Source organism: Pezoporus occidentalis, unplaced genomic scaffold (genome assembly GCF_034315485.1).
Source record: "Pezoporus occidentalis ecotype Australia unplaced genomic scaffold, CSIRO_AGI_Poc_V1 ctg70, whole genome shotgun sequence".
Classification (NCBI taxonomy): Eukaryota; Metazoa; Chordata; class Aves; order Psittaciformes; family Psittacidae; genus Pezoporus; species Pezoporus occidentalis.
Genome location: NW_026916053.1, coordinates 2,249,310 through 2,265,685, shown reverse-complemented (window position 1 = coordinate 2,265,685; position 16,376 = coordinate 2,249,310). Strand labels below are relative to the sequence as shown.

Genomic DNA, 16,376 nt, shown 5'->3' with positions numbered 1-16,376 from the left:
AATGATTGCACACTTTGGAAGCTAGTTTTCAGTTACTGTTATTGAGATTTAACAGACACACTCAAATTAACCTACTCCTCAAACAAGTGCCAGGACAGCCTGCAAAGCACTAGTACTGCCTGGTCTGCAGCCACAGCTCCTCTTGCTTCCAGCCAGGCAGGTCTCAGGCTCTATGCTCCTTCGCTGCTTACTACTTACATAAGTGACTGGTGTTCTCCTTCAGAGCAACAGAACCAGTCATCGGCTTGGTGCAAAGAGCTTTCTTCAAAGCTGAGACCATCCATTACAAATGATTTGTCCAGTTCGACACTGGAAAGACAGCACTGCCTGTGGATACAGAGAGGAAGCCTTGGGTGAGATGGTTTAGGGGAAGGTATCCCTACCCATGGTGGGGGGGGCTGAAACTGGATGATTTTGAGGTCCTTTCCAACCCAACTATTCTGTGATTCTATAACATGAGGGAAGCACAGTCAAACTACCATACAAAAGTTCTCAGGGGTGGTACAGACAAGGAAACAAAGCACCACCCTTGCCAAATCAGAGTAACCTCCCCTAAGGGCCTGTGGTCTATATGGAGATCATTATTTTAAATGATTAGGACAGACCAAGACACCAGAATAATGGAGTGCAGAGGAAAGGGAGGAGAGGGAAGACACAGCACAGAGCAGTGGGTGAGGCTCCTGACAGCCGATTCCTGTGGTAAATTCCCAGTTATCTGAACACCTCATCACATACCTTCTTCCCAGAACACACTGTCTTGCCATATGCTGTTCTACGAGCTGTCCTTGGATGTCACACTTACCATTGTGGTATTACTTCTGGGGACACTGGATATCCCGATGAGAAAGGGCAGTGTCACTGTATCATAAGCTTTGGCTAAGTAACTGAACAACTCATTTGTACAGATATTTTCTGTTGGAAAGGGTCTCTTGAGATTTATTTTGAACTATAAAAGGCTAACAAACAGTATTAGACATGCATACAGACAAGCTCCTGAGGCAGTATAACAGCCAAGAAAGTAAGAAGTGAGTGGTAGGGTTAAATCCCTCTGCAGCTCTCAGTAAGCACCACAGGTTTTCTTATACCCTCCCTGTGGGGAGCAAGAAGATACTGTCACCAGTGACAATCCATAAGATTTCTAGTTGTATCAAAACAGAGGATCCAGTTCATGTAGAAGTCTGACCTTTTAACTCATGCTGGCTCTTCAAGACTGGGTGACTACAGTCCAATAACTCTACTTCTTGTTACTAAACTGTTAATTTTCTTTTACATAAGGGTAAACAGTATCAGCAGTAACTACAAAATGCTTTAACAGAATGGAAGAATAAGATACCCCAGTATTTGGGGTATGTAATGGGAAGCATTTTATTGTGGTTTCGAGTCCCCCTCCATAAGGAGGACCCAAATCAAATGATTTATTGATCATTGCAATAAATCACAGTAAGAAACATAGGCATTCAACACAGTTTTGAAACTGTTGTGGCTACACCCCCGTAATCCCAGCCTATGAAGAACAGAACTTCTTAGTTCACAGCCAGGGTTGGGGCTGTCAAAAGCTGCTCTGACCAGTTATGTGGGTTTCCACTCCTTGCTCAGAAGGCATTAAATCAGAGCAACAAGGGCTTCAAGTGTAAACCACAGATGCCCTCTAGACAGGGTGTTCCCTCCAGGTCAGGACCAGAAGGACAGGATCTAGAGGTCAGCTAAGTACTGAATGAGATGGTACAAAGAGCTAGGCATGAAAAAAGGTGGTGTCCAAAGCAGCCATATGACAATATCCAAACTCTTCCAATAATTCAGTCTCCTGGAATCCTGCTGGGTTTTCCATATCTGCTTCTACAGCAGAAAGAGGAGTCAGGCTCAGGAACAGACTTCAGGAAGCTGGTGAGGCTGGAGAAAATGTGGAGAGGAGTTATTTTAAGAAGCAGTTTATTTGTAAGCAAGTGTTTTTCTTAGTCCACCTGCACGCCCTCAGGAAGTTCTACCACGACAGGAGCGCAGTCATCAGGCTCTGCCTCAAAGTCCCACTTAAATTTCTTCGTTAGGTGAGCCTTGAATTTTTCTGCCTTTTTCCTTAGGGTCCCATCAACAGCAGCGCTGCACGTGCAGGAAAAGAACACCTAAAAGAGAAGAGGTCATTAAGAACTCAGCCACGGCACAAGCTGGGCATCTCTTTCCTACAAAGACATCATCAAGAAGATGCACCAGGAGTTTGAGGTTAGGCCATTGGTAAGATATCTCCCACCCTGGGAACCACTCCAGCTTTGGGGCTGCCTAAACAAAGCCCACACTTCTCCTCTCATCCCAGAGCTAAGACAGACATCCTGTCTTCACTCCACCGAGTCAGCATTAGGAGTAGTTGCATTAAGGCAATAACTTTCTTTGAAGCAGGGGTATATTTGTAATTAAATATGTACCAAAGAATTATGAAATATGCTTAACTGCAAGTACAGAAAAAATTGTGAGCAGGAAAACAAAAAGGAAAAAAAAGAGGAATTTTTCATGGGAGCTGGCTGGGAAAAGTCCAGTTACACCCTCACAGCCACTTCCTTTTGCACAGGGCACTGAAATCTGCACTGACCTCTAAACGTGGCTCCCCTGCATCACCTAAACACATACACATTTATGAACTTTTCAAAGTCACAGCTTCTGTGAGCACTTTGAGAGTTAAAGCACCTGTGTATGTTTAAATTGGGCATTTAGCCTGACAGCCCATCTCTCACCAGCCTGCCCCTGCTCCTCTTCTGAGCCAGAATTCATTTCCATAGGAAGAAACTTGTATTTCAAAGCCAAAAAAAATATCATTGCACAATGGAAGTGAAGGGAAAATCCTCTGGGGGAAAAAGGAGGCTCTTACTTGAGAGAGACCTACTGACAGCTGAATAAAACATTGACAAGAGCAGCAAAGTTCGTTGCTTTGTTGATTATCATTTGCCTTTTCCTTGTTCATTCTACCATGAAACTGCCTCTTTTTAACAGAGCTGTGTTACACAGCAAGGCTGTTATTACAAAATCTAACTAAACTATTATACTTCCCACTTCTCCTGCATAACTGCAATTAGTTATTATTAGTTATATTATTAGTTATTTCTTTTTTCCCCCCTTTGAACATTGTTAGGGCTGCATACTCAGTGGAGGTTATATTGTACTCTTTTCACCATGGATCAAACTCCAAAAATAAAATTGTTGTGCTCAAAGCTGAGCAAAAGCTAACACAGATAAACTCTCCACGCACTAAGGCTAACAGACTTCTTAAATCCTATCAATGCCCTAAGCTCAATAAAGTTTCACTGCAACTTCTCTGCATACTAAGCAGACCACCCAAGCTGACCAGAAATCAGCATCATCAGTCTTTTACGGCAAAGTTTTGCTTTTTGTGTTAAAGAATGAATGGCATTTGAGAAAAAACAAACAAACGGGCACTATTTGCAAGGAAAACATAAAAGACACAGTCCCCAGTCTCTGCTGTGGCCATCTTCATTAGCTGTTCCTCTTGTTGCCTTATTTTGCTGGCTTCTCCGCATGCAGACTAACTCAATTTTATACTGCATTAGCCTCTTCTAGGCACAGCTTGAGCAGATCAAACTCTGAGATGACAAGCAAATGGCATCTCTTTGGAAATAACATAAGGAAAAAGTAAAAGCAAACATGTGTGTGCTTAGATAGGCTCATTAGCTCCCACGCAGCTCAACAGTAGCTTAATTGCTTTCACAGCTTCTTCGATGCCCTCTCCTCCCACTGCCATCTTTCAAGAGGCAGCAACAAACATACCTGCAAGGTGCTGGTTAAAAAGTTGTCGTGGGAGACAATGTCCACAAAAAAATCCGCTGGGATTTCACTAAGCTGGTGATACAGCACAGAAATCAGATTGACATAAAGGTCTTGATACTTCCTTATGGCATCTTCAGATCGGCACAGGATGTTTAAGAGTCTTTTCCAGTGCTCAAACGCATCATATACGTTTCCAATCAAGAAGCAGATGAAAGCAAACTGCAACTCAGCTGTGCATATTCAGAAAAGGAAAACAAAACACACATTAGAATGAAAACATACCCAAGGTACGTGTCCTCTCAAAAACACTGTAAATGATAGCATAAATCTCTGGGTTTGCCTTTCACATGTGTATTCTGCCCTTCCAGATTCTACTAATAGCAATCAATGCTCCACAGACTACTCCCTAACTCTCTGCTCCTCAGCTGGAGGAAAAGCAAGGCATAACTGGGCACATCCACCTGTAATTGTAATTATCACCTTCAGAGACTGACTTTACAGGCAGAATAAACAGCAAACCAAGGACTGTCATCTGCACTCTCAAAATAACACCCATATAGGAAGTCACACATTGCTGTTGCTCTGCAAGCACTGAGTCTACCCGTACCCAGGTTTCTAGAGCCACACAGGAATGAAAATGCTACTGCCCTAGATCAGAAGGGCTGTGGGAACACTGGGGGAGGTGAGTTAACATTAACAGATGTTTTCCCTTATTGAATTAAGAGCCAAGGTTCTGCTTGCTGGATACCTTAGCATCAGCTATTTTGCCAGACTGATGGCACCACCATTTCCTAAGGTAATTCATCCTTTGCATAGCCTAAAGTTGTCTTTGATAATTTTGATAAAGAATAAATTGTATAACATTAACAGAAAAACTGGAGAAAGGGAAAACCAAAGCGTTATTGCAAACCTCAGCAGAACCAATGCTGCAGCTTGGCCGTGGTCCCAAGCCCTCCCTCCATCCTGCCACGAAACAAACCCCCCCTCCAGGACTTCCGCGGATTTGATATTTATGCGTATCTCGACAAAAAAGCCTGGCAAGTAACGGGGACCCTGCAACCGGGAGCTGTAGCCCCCCGCTGGGGATGTCCCCCTGCTACAGGGCTGGCAAAGCCCTGACGCTGCCACAGAGAGTCGCCAGCAGCACAGAGCAGAGCTGCCACCGCTCCAGCCAGGCAGGGACTGGGCACTGCTGGGAGGCAGGTACCACCCGGCAGCACCCCGAAGCGAGAACAAGGATCTGAAAACGGTGACTTTCAGCCCCATTCAGTGCCCCCGGTCCTCAAGAGGTTCACTTAACTGGTGCCAGGCAACAGGCCCCTTTTGCACAAGATGTGGTTGCTGCTTTTGACTTAATTCGAGACAATCTGGGTCAGTGCCCAGAAGCAAGAGAGGCAGCTCTGGGCACCGAACAGCGCATCCTCACCAGCATAACGGGAAGCAGCCCTAAAGCTGCTGAAAACTCCACAAATCGCAATTCAGAGACCTCAGGGCACCGGGGCCCACAGCACAGGAGCAGGTTTCATCTGGGGCCCTGGTTTTACAGAGAAATGACTTTATCCTCCCAAAGCACGGGAGCAGTAACCGTGCAATGCGCGGCACTCACCGAGCAGATCCCGAGGCTGGCTGGCGTACCGCTGGCTGATCACCTTCTCCAGCGCGTAGCTGAGGTCCATGCTGTGCCTGGTGATCTCCTCCGGCGTAGCACCATCGGGGTACATCTGCTTGGGCAGCTCCGTGAATCTGATCTCGGTACCGGCTCTCGGCTTCATCTGGGGCAGCCGCGCCAAGCCCTCGGCGTAGCTCCGGCACTCGGCATCGACGGGCGGCAGGCGCTGCTCGGCCCGGTCCCTGGAGAGCCTCCCGGCCGCCACCGGCAGCACCTCGGAGAAGGCGCAGATCTGCCCGCTCTCCGGCTGCAGCTTCTTCATCGCCGCCTCGCTGATGAAGCTGGTGAGGGAGACCCACTTCTTGAGGCTCTCGTAGGGGTACGGCCCGAGGAACGGGTCCAGCTCCCGCAGGTTCTCCCTGAAGGCCGCGGCCTCCTCCGTGCCCGCCGGCGCCAGCTCCACGGCCTCGCTGCCGGCGTCCCAGCGCAGCACCCGCAGGTCCCGGCGCTGCAGGCTCAGGAAGAAGCCGGTGCGAGGCCCCGTCTCCCGGCCGCCCGCCCGCCCCGCGCTGCAGTGCAGGAAGTGGACGCCCGGCGGGATCATCTTGACGCCGCGGAACCTGGGGCCCACGCTCCAGGTGCTGTAGTCGATGCCGAACTCGGTGCCCGCGGGCACACCCAGCACTACGACCGCGGCGCCCTCCAAGAAGAGCTGCCGGGCTAGGTCGGGCTCCAGCCGCGGGCCCGCCATGGCCCACACGGGGGACGCCGGTACCTCCAGCCCGCTGCCGCCGGGCTCCTCCTTAAAAAGCGCCCGGGCGGCACAGCCGTTCCGGGTGCGCCGGTTCCGGGTACAGTCGTTCCGGCCCAGCCCCGGGACCCGCAGCGGGCGTCCCTGCCCTTCGCTGCCCCCCAAAGCCGAGAGCTGACCGTGCCCCTCCGCGGCTGCCGGCTGCGAGGCAGCGAGCCCCGTGGCTGGGCAGAAGGACGGGGGCAGAAGACCCCCGCAGCGGGACAGACGCTCTCCTAGCAGCACGTCCTCCCTCCCAGGATGACAGAGCCATGCAGAGCAGAGTCCTGCATTTCCATGTGCAGAGACCGTGATTGCGCTTCCCCCTTCTCCATCCTCTTGGGAGGAAAGAGTGCGCTGAGGCCTCAAGCTGATTTAGCATCAAACACATTTATTTCACTTTTATTGAATACAAGAACAGTGAGCACACACGCATACACCACCAAGCACTGAAAAGGAGTATGACCAAAGGGGGGGAGAGGGAGAACAAGGGAAAAGGAGAGTTAGTGAAGGAACAACAGAGCGTTGCGGTTGGTTGGTAAGGTGCTTCTCAAATAAAAATAAATATTATTACTGTTACTGTCATTGTTACTCATGCAATCGCAGGCCAGGTTTGGAATGAGTCTGTGGGATCAGGTAAAAACAGGCACTCGTGTCTCCCACCCCTTTCAACAGAAAGGTCCCGGGAAGAAAGCAAGCAGTGATCAGCTATCTGAAACAGAGCAAGGGGATGGGCAGGCTGGGGGAGCGGAGCCCACGGGGGCCTCAGGTGGTGCTGAGCAGCAGGAACCCCACACCTCACCCGCTGAACAAGCTGGGAGCTTTTTCCTATCCTTTTTCCTTGTGTTTTTCTCTATAGTTTCTAAACACCGTCACCCACTGTACACACTGCGGAAGCCAGGGACTGCATCTGCTCACTCCAAACGTAACTCACTTCAGTCCAAGCGCACATCAAGTCTAACTCTGTAAGGCCAATCGTTTGAACAGGAACCTTCAGTTTCACAGCTACACGATGTCAAAAGCAAGTATCTAGCTTCACAGCAGCCTCTGGTTGGGTCCTAAAGGTGTCCAAGCCAGGTGGGCTCCTCAGAGCATGGAACACGCAGTGTGCTGAACACCAGCACTGTTGCACAGACCCCAAGTCCTCCACCTCCCCGCCTCTCTCTGAAAGTGCCACTGCTGATTACAACTGGTTTGGGGGTATTGGGAAAAGAGAAAAGCAGCTTCTTCACAACTGCTTGCACTCTTTTGGTTGGGGGTCTGGTCTCTAACTAAAGGCGCTTGGATGGAAGCAGGGGAGACCCTCACAACCTGCAGCACTGGCACCAGCCAGCAGTAATGTTCTCTTCCCCAGCAGCCTGTGCTCGTGCCTTTCACGCCTGCAGGAGAAACCTCTGCCAGAAGAACAGACTTTACAGGGACGTGGTGGTGAACAGCGGCTGCCAGGGAGCAGGCTCTCTCCTAGGACAGCAGAGGCAGTGAGCAGGAGCTGCCCACATCCTCACGGCGCAGGCTCTCCTGCTCTCTGTCATCCTCCGAGCCACTGCAGGACCTGGCAAAATGTACCTGTTTCTGGGCACAGTCTGTGTGAGGGGTGGGAGACTAAAGGCAAAATGGTGCAGAGTCATGGGCCCTTCTGTTTCCGCAGGAGCTAGAGACGATTCCAAGAAGGAAACCCGTTTATTTCCTTTACTTTCTCATTTTGGTTCCAAGTCTACCCTAACTGCCTGGTTCACAGTGTACAAGGCCCTGGGCTTGGCCCATGATCCTCTTCCAAAGGCAGCCATAGAGGAAGCATGTGGCCAAGGGCCGAAGCTGGGATGAGTTGGGGGAAGGCATCTCCACTGACATCTCCTCCATACACACCTTCTTACGCAGAGGGCCAGGGCTCTCTTGTCCAGCCTGGGATGCTGGGGACACTCTGAGGGGATGGAGACAGCTCAGTCTTTCCACTGCCCATCCCTAGGCAGGTCCGGGAAGGACTGACACCACCCTGCCACCACTGTCACCAGCCACAGTGCCTCGGGCAGCCCTTGCCATCACACCCTGGGTAGCAGGGGAGGCAAAGCAGAAACAACCCCTCTGCCTTCAACCCTACTACAAAGCTCAAGTAACTTCATTACTGGGATCCAGAAACAAAGCAAAACCACCCCAACCACCGGTACGGCTCAACGGGCTGGAGGCAAGCGATGAACCCAGTCGTGCGGCTGCCACCTTGCTCTCAGCTGATTCCCATAGCTCTGGGTGAGGGCCAGGGAGATGAATGCCTACAGCTGCTGGAGCCACAGCCTCAACCTCCTTCCCTGCCCATCCAAGTCACCACTGACCCTCCACATCCAACCACCACACACTGCAGATCAGCCGGCGGGACACCTCCCATCTCTCACCCTCTTCCCTTCCTCCCCAAATCCAGCAGCGGCTGAAACCTTCCCCGTTCTCTTCTTGCAGGACTGGGAGTCCCACGTGTGATCCAAGAGTCTCAAAATACACCAACCACGGTCCATCAACGAGTTAATAATTTAAAAATGTCATCATATTTACCAGCACTGTTGAATTATTTCAGTATTGTTCCCTCCCTCCCCCCTCGTTATATATAATAATATACATAACTTAAATGCACATCCATATGAAACCCCTACAGCCTGCTTCTTTATAAATGAGAAACCATATACATATCATTTGTTTTGTTTGAAATGAAACCCCTTCTTAAATACCTTCAGAGAACAAGAGGTTGGACAAGTGCACAGAGGAGAAGATAAGGAAGGGAAGGGGAAGAGTTAACAGAACCCCAAAGGATGCAAAAGAACCAGCATGGAAAGAGAAGGGCAAAACGACACTTGTGAATCAGAAAATAACTCTAAGGTAATAAATTCAATGTTTTTCTCTCTTCTTTCCAGAGGTGGGGAATGGTTTTGCTTCTGCTTGTGGTTTTGTTATTTTATTTCAAGTTTGCTTATTTCTTGCTTTGTTGCAAAGCAGTTTTCCTTTCCATTCAGTGTGCAACAAATGAACTCATGATTGTGTATCCTTTAATGTAACATGCAAGATGGTGGCTTATTGTTAACAATATTCTTGTTATTATTATGATTTGATTTCTTTTTTTTTAATCTTATTTTATCACCAATCCAGTAAATTCTTCAATTTATCTGCAGAGGGTTGGCTTTGTTTGTTGGTGGTGTTGTTTGCTATTGTTTCCAGCATATAGCAGCAGTGCAAGGATGCATTTTGTTTCCTGGTTTTATATATATATATATGTATGTATGTATATATATATATATAATATATTTGCTATTCCTTTGTTAAAAATTTTTGTCTCTCGCCATGAACATTGCAGCCAGGATGTCTATGTCTTGCTGACAAATCCAGCATGAAGGCTCCTTCTCCGCTGTTCTCCAGGTTTGAACACAGGTGCTGACTTCCATGAACATGTTGGTCAAGATTCCTGTACAAGGCAGATGGAAATGACCACTCACGGGGTGCTCATTGCTGCAGTATAAAAGGGCTCCTCTTTGCATGAGGACAATGGAGAGAGGAAATTTGCAAACACTTGGGGCCACACTTGGCACTTCATTACCAGGAGCTCTGGGCTGGTGTTGGTGTAGATGTTGGTGTGTTGGAGATAAAGGTGAGTCACTGCTCCCTTACTTTAAGCCATTCAGTTAAAATTGGGCATCTCCCTAAGTGATGCAGAATTGCCTGGGCTCGTTTGTAGTATGGGATAGAAGGTAAGATTAGGCAAGTGCAAGAGCCTCTTCTGACCCTCCAGGCTGCAATGGAGCTGGTCACTTTTCCAAGCTTAAAAGCTGCCAATCAAAATCCACAGATGATAAAGAAACACAAACCCACAATTCCAAAGAGGCCTCTCAAAATGCACCTGCAGCCTCACTGGTGACAGAGCAGTGAAGCTTCCTTCAGAAGCTCCCCATCTCTCCACCATGCTCCTCTGCTCCCCAGCTGCTCTGACACAGGGCACTGTGCCACCACCAAAGAGCTGTGGCAACCCGGCTGATGGAGGAGCAACAGGGTCAGAGAAGGGGGTTAGGAGTGGGCAGTGACTCCTGAAGCTTTGCCCTGGGGAAAAATGTCTGGGGCTGTGATTGCTTTGGGGAGGTGCAAACCTTGTGTGCTGCTGCCTGTACCTGTGTGTGTATAAACAGACAGCCTGGGGATTTGAATGGGACTGAGGAAACCTTCCTTTCTGCAAACACTGGAACCGCTGGCTGAGAGCTGCCACCCTTAGAGCCCAGGAGCAGCAACCTTTACCAGCCCCTGCAGCTGGTGGGGACCAGAGGCGTCTGCGCAGTTACATCCACCCTGTACAGCAGATCTAAGTCATACCTGGTAACTTGTTCACCTACCTGAGGTTTCTTGTCCCGTTCCTCTGGAGAAGGTTCTGTTTCTCTGTATACCACAGCTTTGGTTACCAGCATGTCAGGATGCTGTAGTTTTGCCTCTTTGATTGCTAAAGCCAGTGCCTAGAAACCAGAAGGATGAAATCATGTATCATCCCCTCCCTGAACTCTGGTCCACTGCTCTCAGCCAGGCAGAACCAGCAGAGAGAAAGCAGCTGGAGCAGAGTGGGATTCCAGGAGGACACTGATGCAGAGGTTCAAAGCTGAATCCATTGTAGCCTGACAGAAGAGGCCACCAGGAAAATGACCTGTGGCCCTAGAGAGGTGTGTTGATCTCTGTTATTTTATCATAAAACTTTGCCACTTTCTGTTCCTCTATCATGGAGGCAGATGCAGAATACCATCACTTGGAGTGAGTCTACCTGGAGTGAGACTGCTGGAAAGAGAGGAAGGACCTGGGTCACTTGGGAGTATTTCAGCAGAGAAAGAGCAACTGGAAATGTGTTTTAAGGAAATATAAAGGTGTCCCATCACTGGGCTTTGTGCTGGCACCTTTACTGCTGCAGCAAGCACTAGTGGGAGCTGGGCAGGAACTTCACATGGTGCCACTGCACCCCATGGGGACCTGCCAAACAGAGCTGATAGGTTTGGGGCCTCAGGTGTCAGTTTGTGGAGAGAAGGAGTAAACGGGTACAAGGCAGAACCAGAAGCATGTGGTGCTGCAGCTGGGGGCAGCCAGAGCCGGGCAAAGCCAGGGTGTCCTGCTCCTACCTGGTCCTGGTCCACGTCTTCATCTCCTGTGATAATGATGCGCTTCTCTATTCGGGTCTCAGAAAACCCTCCTTTCACAGTCTGCACAACAAGAAGGAAAGCACTCACCCACAGCTGTCCCCACAGAGCTCCTGCTTTCATTCATGTGCAATTCATTGAGGAATGAAACGGCCATGGGTGAGGTCCACTGATGTAGCCACATCTCCTTCTTTTCCTACTATACTCCCCCTTGCCTGCACCACTTCAGCTCTAACAAACCCAATAAACCCCACACTAACACAGCTCCCATAGCTGACACAAGGTGAGATACTCCAGCACTGGTGCTGTGGATTTCTTGGGCCAGGGGTACCTGGGATCTGGCTCTAGGCACATATGGAAACATCCACCCCAGTTGCACGGGCAGGGACCTTCACACGCGCTGCTGCAGCCAACTCAGAGTCCCTTCCACTCCCTGCCCTCCCAACCTAGCAGCAGGTAGAGGTGGGCACAGCCTGTGTTCACAGGGTGGTACACAGGTGATGAACACCCAATACATGGCTGTCCTTGCCTGCAGTCCCACATGCTCATGCCTGGCTGGGGTATGGGGCACTCAGAGCAGGTATTGGGGTGCTGTGCTGGCTCACCATCCCCCATGGGACAGCATATCCTTTTTCAGCTTGTAAGGAGAGGGGTGTTTTCTGCTGTACCAACCACAATATAAATCCCCCCACCCTCAAATCCCAGTGACTTGCATCAGCCCCTTGGAGCTGCTCTTACCTTGGTAACGTGGGTAGTGGTGGAAGTCGAGAGGGTTTCCGCAGTGGCACTGAATATGCTGGTGAGCACGTCCTTCCCAGCAGAGCCGCTGGTGATCTACAGGACAGAGAGCAGCAGCATCAGTGGGGTTGCCATGGGGGAGGCCCCAGTGCTGCCTCCCAGAGAGCTGCGACCTTCCTAATGGGATGCAACTACTGAGCCAAGCACAGGAGGGGAGAGAGTGGTAAGGGAAAAAACCACTGCACTCTGCTTCCAACCGCACATGGGTTTGGGGGGGATGAGGGAGAGGTTCCTGCAGCTACTCCAAGCCCAGAGCTGCAGGAAAGGGCTTCTGCGGTAGGGAGGTGATTTCATGGCTGAGTTTCGCTCTTCCCCATCCATCCTCAGGGCCGCCTTAACTGCAGAGCTCTAAGGCTACCTTTAGCTTTGTCCTCTGGGTATGTTCTCCCTGCACAAGCCTGGGGCGTTTAGCAGGGCTTGATGCCATCAAAATGAGGCAATAAAGTAGGAAAACTCATCCCACTATAGACTTCTTCAGGGACTGTGCTATTTGTTAGAAATTATCCTCCTCCTGCAAATGCTCAAGGTGTGTATCTAGCACAGGAGAATGGCCACAGGCAGTGAGTGCCCTCCATCTTGCACCCCAACCTTCTGAGCATCATTTCTCTCTTCCCAGTAACAACACAGGGTGCCAGTGCTGGCAACATAGGAGGGGGCCCTGTGGGACCAGCCCCATAGGGCTGCTTCCCTCCCTCCCCACCACTTGGCCGGGCTGGTGGTGCCATGTTCCCCCCTCACCGGTGAGAGGGAGCGAAGGTCTGTCGTGGGAACAGCCCCTTTCCCAGCCTTGGTGCTGTGATCCTGAAAGAAGAGCAGACGGGCACATTGGCTGAGATGCAACATGGGGCAAACACAGCAGATCACATCCCCACAGTGGGGCAGGGTCCCTCCCAGCACAACTGGTCCCAGTTGCCCTCACTGGAGCAGAGGGACTGCAGGGTCCCCCCCCAAGTATCAAGGGGCCAGCCCCACTTACTGCCTCTGTGGTGCCAGCGTGAGCAGTGGCTGTGGAGTCCCTGCTGCCTGGGGTGCCTCCTTCCACCTGCAGAGGAAACCTGGTGAGCCTGGAGGTGCCAGGGACAGGGTGACACAGGGACACTGTGGCTGTCCTTGCTGCCAGAGGGACGTGGGGCCACGGACATGTGTGGTGCAGCATGCATGGTGGCTGTCACCCTCTGGAGATGTCCCCATGTGCCAGTGCTGCCTGGCAGCATGGCAGATGGGACCAGGGATACACATAGAATCTCCCTGGGTGGGCTTTGATTTGATGGTTTGGGGAACTGGATGATCTTAATATCCTTTCCAACCCTCACCATTCTATGATTCTATGACTCCAGCAAGACAAGGGTGAACGGGGGCCCCCGACTGCCCCATTCAGCCCCTGCCCTCCCAGTGCTGTTGCCTGAGGACAGGTTTTGCTGGACTGAGGCTTGGCAGAGCCATTGAGAGCAGGGCTACAGGAGAACGCAGCCACATCACCTGGACTGCATCTGTGGTGCCAACCTGGTGGGGAGCAGAGCCGTCTGCTTCAGGCTTCTTCATGCCCAGCCCCTGGCCGATGGTCACAGCATCAGTTTTTGGGGCTGATGACTGCAGAAGAAACAAAACAAGTCAGGCACAGGAGCACGATGCCAACAGCCCTGAGCACTCCTTGTGCCCCCATGAGCAGTGTCCCTGCTCCACTCCTCTAAGTGCCACACATGTATGATATCCTACAAGCACCACACCAAGCCCTACCTGGGCAAAGAGCAGACAGCTCTGGGCAGACACCAAACACAGTGCCCTGTGTGACTGATGTAGCCCAAATCACACCTGACGCTCTGTCCCTGGGGTTTTCAGGGACTTTTCGGATAGACACCATGGGTTAGGTCACACTGTGAAGTGTGAAACTGGTCTTCAAAAGGTGGGAGAGACCCACCAAATCCATTTCCCTCATGCCCCGCAGCAGGTTATGTTCTGGACCAGGTCCTAGCAGCTCCTGGGGTGTCAGAACCTTAGGGGAATGGAGACAGGTTTCCAGCACTCCCCTGCTACAGGAAGCTGGAGCTGCCAAGGGCTCCTGTGCAGGGAATGCTCAGCATCCCCAAACCAGCAGCTTTCCCTGCCTGGTGCCAGCCATGGGGCACCATGGAGCTGATCACCCATACCCATGCACCTGCTGTGACTCTGGAGCCCACAGTGTCAAATGCTCCTCACAAGAGTTTCCAGGCTGGGTCTAATTCAAACTCCCTCTAATTCTGCAGCTTCTTCCTGGCTCCAGGTCTGGACTCACCCTGGCAGCTCCAGGCAGCTTTCAGGACTTACCTGCCAGGGCTGGAGCACTGCCCTGGCAAGGACAGGTTTTCAATGCGATACTGTCCTCTCCCTGAGGCACACACGCATGCTGCATGCATCTGAGCCCTCTCGTAATCACTCCTGGCATTGGAGCGACCCTCCAGGAGCTTCGGAGCAGCTCCCACAAGCTACTCCGTAAATCCCTCCCAGCCAAGGCACGACCAGAGAGGTCAGTTGGCAGCACAGTGCTCTTCACTACACAAACTGGTCACTAGCTTCATGCAAAACACAAGGACAGAGCTGTTGGTTAGTGACACGTGCCCATCCCAGCTGCTGACATGCTGTAGTGGTGCGAGGGATGGGGTATGCAGCCAAACACAGGGGATTAGGAGACGATGATGACTTCTCCTGCTTAGCAGATGCACAAAACACACGACAGAGCCATGCAACACAGATGAAGGTGTGCACCAGTGGAAAACAGGAACCTGGGGATGTCTGAAAGCTAGCATGCTCTTCCAAACCAGCATGGAGTGCATGCCAGTGAGGCAATACCAGGCACGAGGACAAGGAACACGGAGGCATGATGGCACTGAGACAGTCTTGGTGGAATGGCATCCCTGTGTACCTCTAGCTGGGAGGCATCTGGCCTGGGCTGGGAGACCTTCTCCCCGCCTTTGACATCCTCTTCCAGTCCTGGAACTACTTTGTCAATGTCCCGGAAGGAAACCAGGCCTTCATCTTCCGTTTCACTCTTGTCTTTGTCCAGCTCGGGCAGGCTCCGGGAGATGTCCTCAAAGGCTGTGCCGTGGAAGTCACCGATCACTGTGAAGTCCACCTCTGCTTCCAGGCTGGAGGTTGAACTGACCGTGATGCTGGAGCACTTGCGCTCGATGGCCAAGTGGTTGTCCTTCAGAAAGACCGAGTCCTTCTCCTGGTCCTGCTCCTCATCGCCGGTGTCGCTCTCGGGAGCCCTGTGCCGCGGTGGCTTAGCTCTCTCCTCTGTGCCCTCCCTCAAGCCCGCTCTCTGAATGAGACACAATGGTGGAGACAGACGGAGACAGTGAGCACCGCGCGGCGTGGCAGCGCTGGCAGTGCCGACAGGGAAGAGGGGAGGAGGAGGAGGAGGAGAAAGAAGGCTGTAGCAAACATCACAGAGTAGAGTCAAACACAACTCAAGCATGGAGACTGAAACCTTTCTGACAGCAGCGACTTGGCAGGGGCAGGGTGGGGATGGAAGGGTTATTCAATCTGACTTTGCCAATAGTCATTGGTAATCAATCATCTCAAGGGTCAGTCACACAGAAAAGCTTGGCCAGCTTGGAGGCATGTCAGTGCACCCGGTGGAAGCAGATGTACGCAAAACAACAGGTCTGCTTAAGAGACATTCAGAAACAGCTGAGACGCCAGTGCTATTGTACATCAGTCAGGTTGGGCACTCGGAAACAAACAAAGGGAAAGAAAGAGAGAAGAGTTTGAAAGGAAAGGGCCCCGTCAGCCACGCACGGTGGAGGAGAAGCAAAGGAGTGTGCCAATTCCACTGAGCAGGTGTGCGGAGCCATGGAGCATCACCCCAGGGAGAAGGACCAACCCCACCAACACAACGGCTCCAGAGGCACCACACAGCTGGGGTGAGCCTTAGGGATGACCTCGGTGAGGGTTTGGTCAGTGTAATTGACAGCACGCTCAGAGCCAAGGGATGACCACTCTCCATCAGCTCTTCTTCAGACATGGACATACCTCTCAACTCCACCATCAGAGGGTACATCTGCCCTCGCCACACTTTGCCATGAGAAATCTAGAGCCATTGCTGGACTTTGCATCTTGCTCTAGGCAGTTCTCCCTTAGGAACAGCTCTAAGGACACTGATGCCACAGGAAACCCACGGCCTGGACTCTGGGCCAACTGTTTGCAACCAGAGCCACCCCCCAGTGAGCCAGGCTGTGCTGGCACAACCTTTCCTTGGTTCTGCTGGAGGTTGAGAGGTATGAGAAAC

At 51.3% G+C, this 16,376-nt stretch overlaps 2 protein-coding genes across 16 annotated transcripts in view; both read right to left on the bottom strand.

Annotated features, from left to right (window-relative positions):
• Positions 1–1,340: 1,340 nt before the first annotated feature.
• On the bottom strand, positions 1,341–6,150 carry AAR2 (AAR2 splicing factor). The gene is made up of 3 exons (XM_062642033.1): positions 5,378–6,150; positions 3,772–4,001; positions 1,341–2,120 (listed from the first exon to the last, which is right to left on the bottom strand). Exons 1-3 carry the CDS (start codon positions 6,129–6,131, stop codon positions 1,953–1,955), a joined length of 1,152 nt encoding a protein of 383 aa, XP_062498017.1. The 5' UTR covers positions 6,132–6,150; the 3' UTR covers positions 1,341–1,952.
• Positions 6,151–6,541: 391 nt separating this feature from the next.
• EPB41L1 (erythrocyte membrane protein band 4.1 like 1) overlaps positions 6,542–16,376 on the bottom strand; it is a 55,961-nt gene continuing 46,126 nt past the window's right edge. For 12 of the 15 annotated variants that reach the window (XM_062642253.1, XM_062642256.1, XM_062642255.1 and 9 more), the window contains 8 exons: positions 15,009–15,407; positions 13,589–13,699; positions 13,086–13,151; positions 12,848–12,910; positions 12,050–12,145; positions 11,294–11,374; positions 10,529–10,645; positions 6,542–9,612 (listed from right to left, as the gene is read on the bottom strand). In XM_062642253.1, coding sequence (XP_062498237.1) covers positions 9,604–9,612; positions 10,529–10,645; positions 11,294–11,374; positions 12,050–12,145; positions 12,848–12,910; positions 13,086–13,151; positions 13,589–13,699; positions 15,009–15,407 — 942 coding nt within the window. In that variant the 3' untranslated portion in view covers positions 6,542–9,603. The remainder of the gene's footprint in view (positions 9,613–10,528; positions 10,646–11,293; positions 11,375–12,049; positions 12,146–12,847; positions 12,911–13,085; positions 13,152–13,588; positions 13,700–15,008; positions 15,408–16,376) is intronic. The other 3 variants (XM_062642258.1, XM_062642267.1, XM_062642268.1) reach the window with 3 other exon arrangements.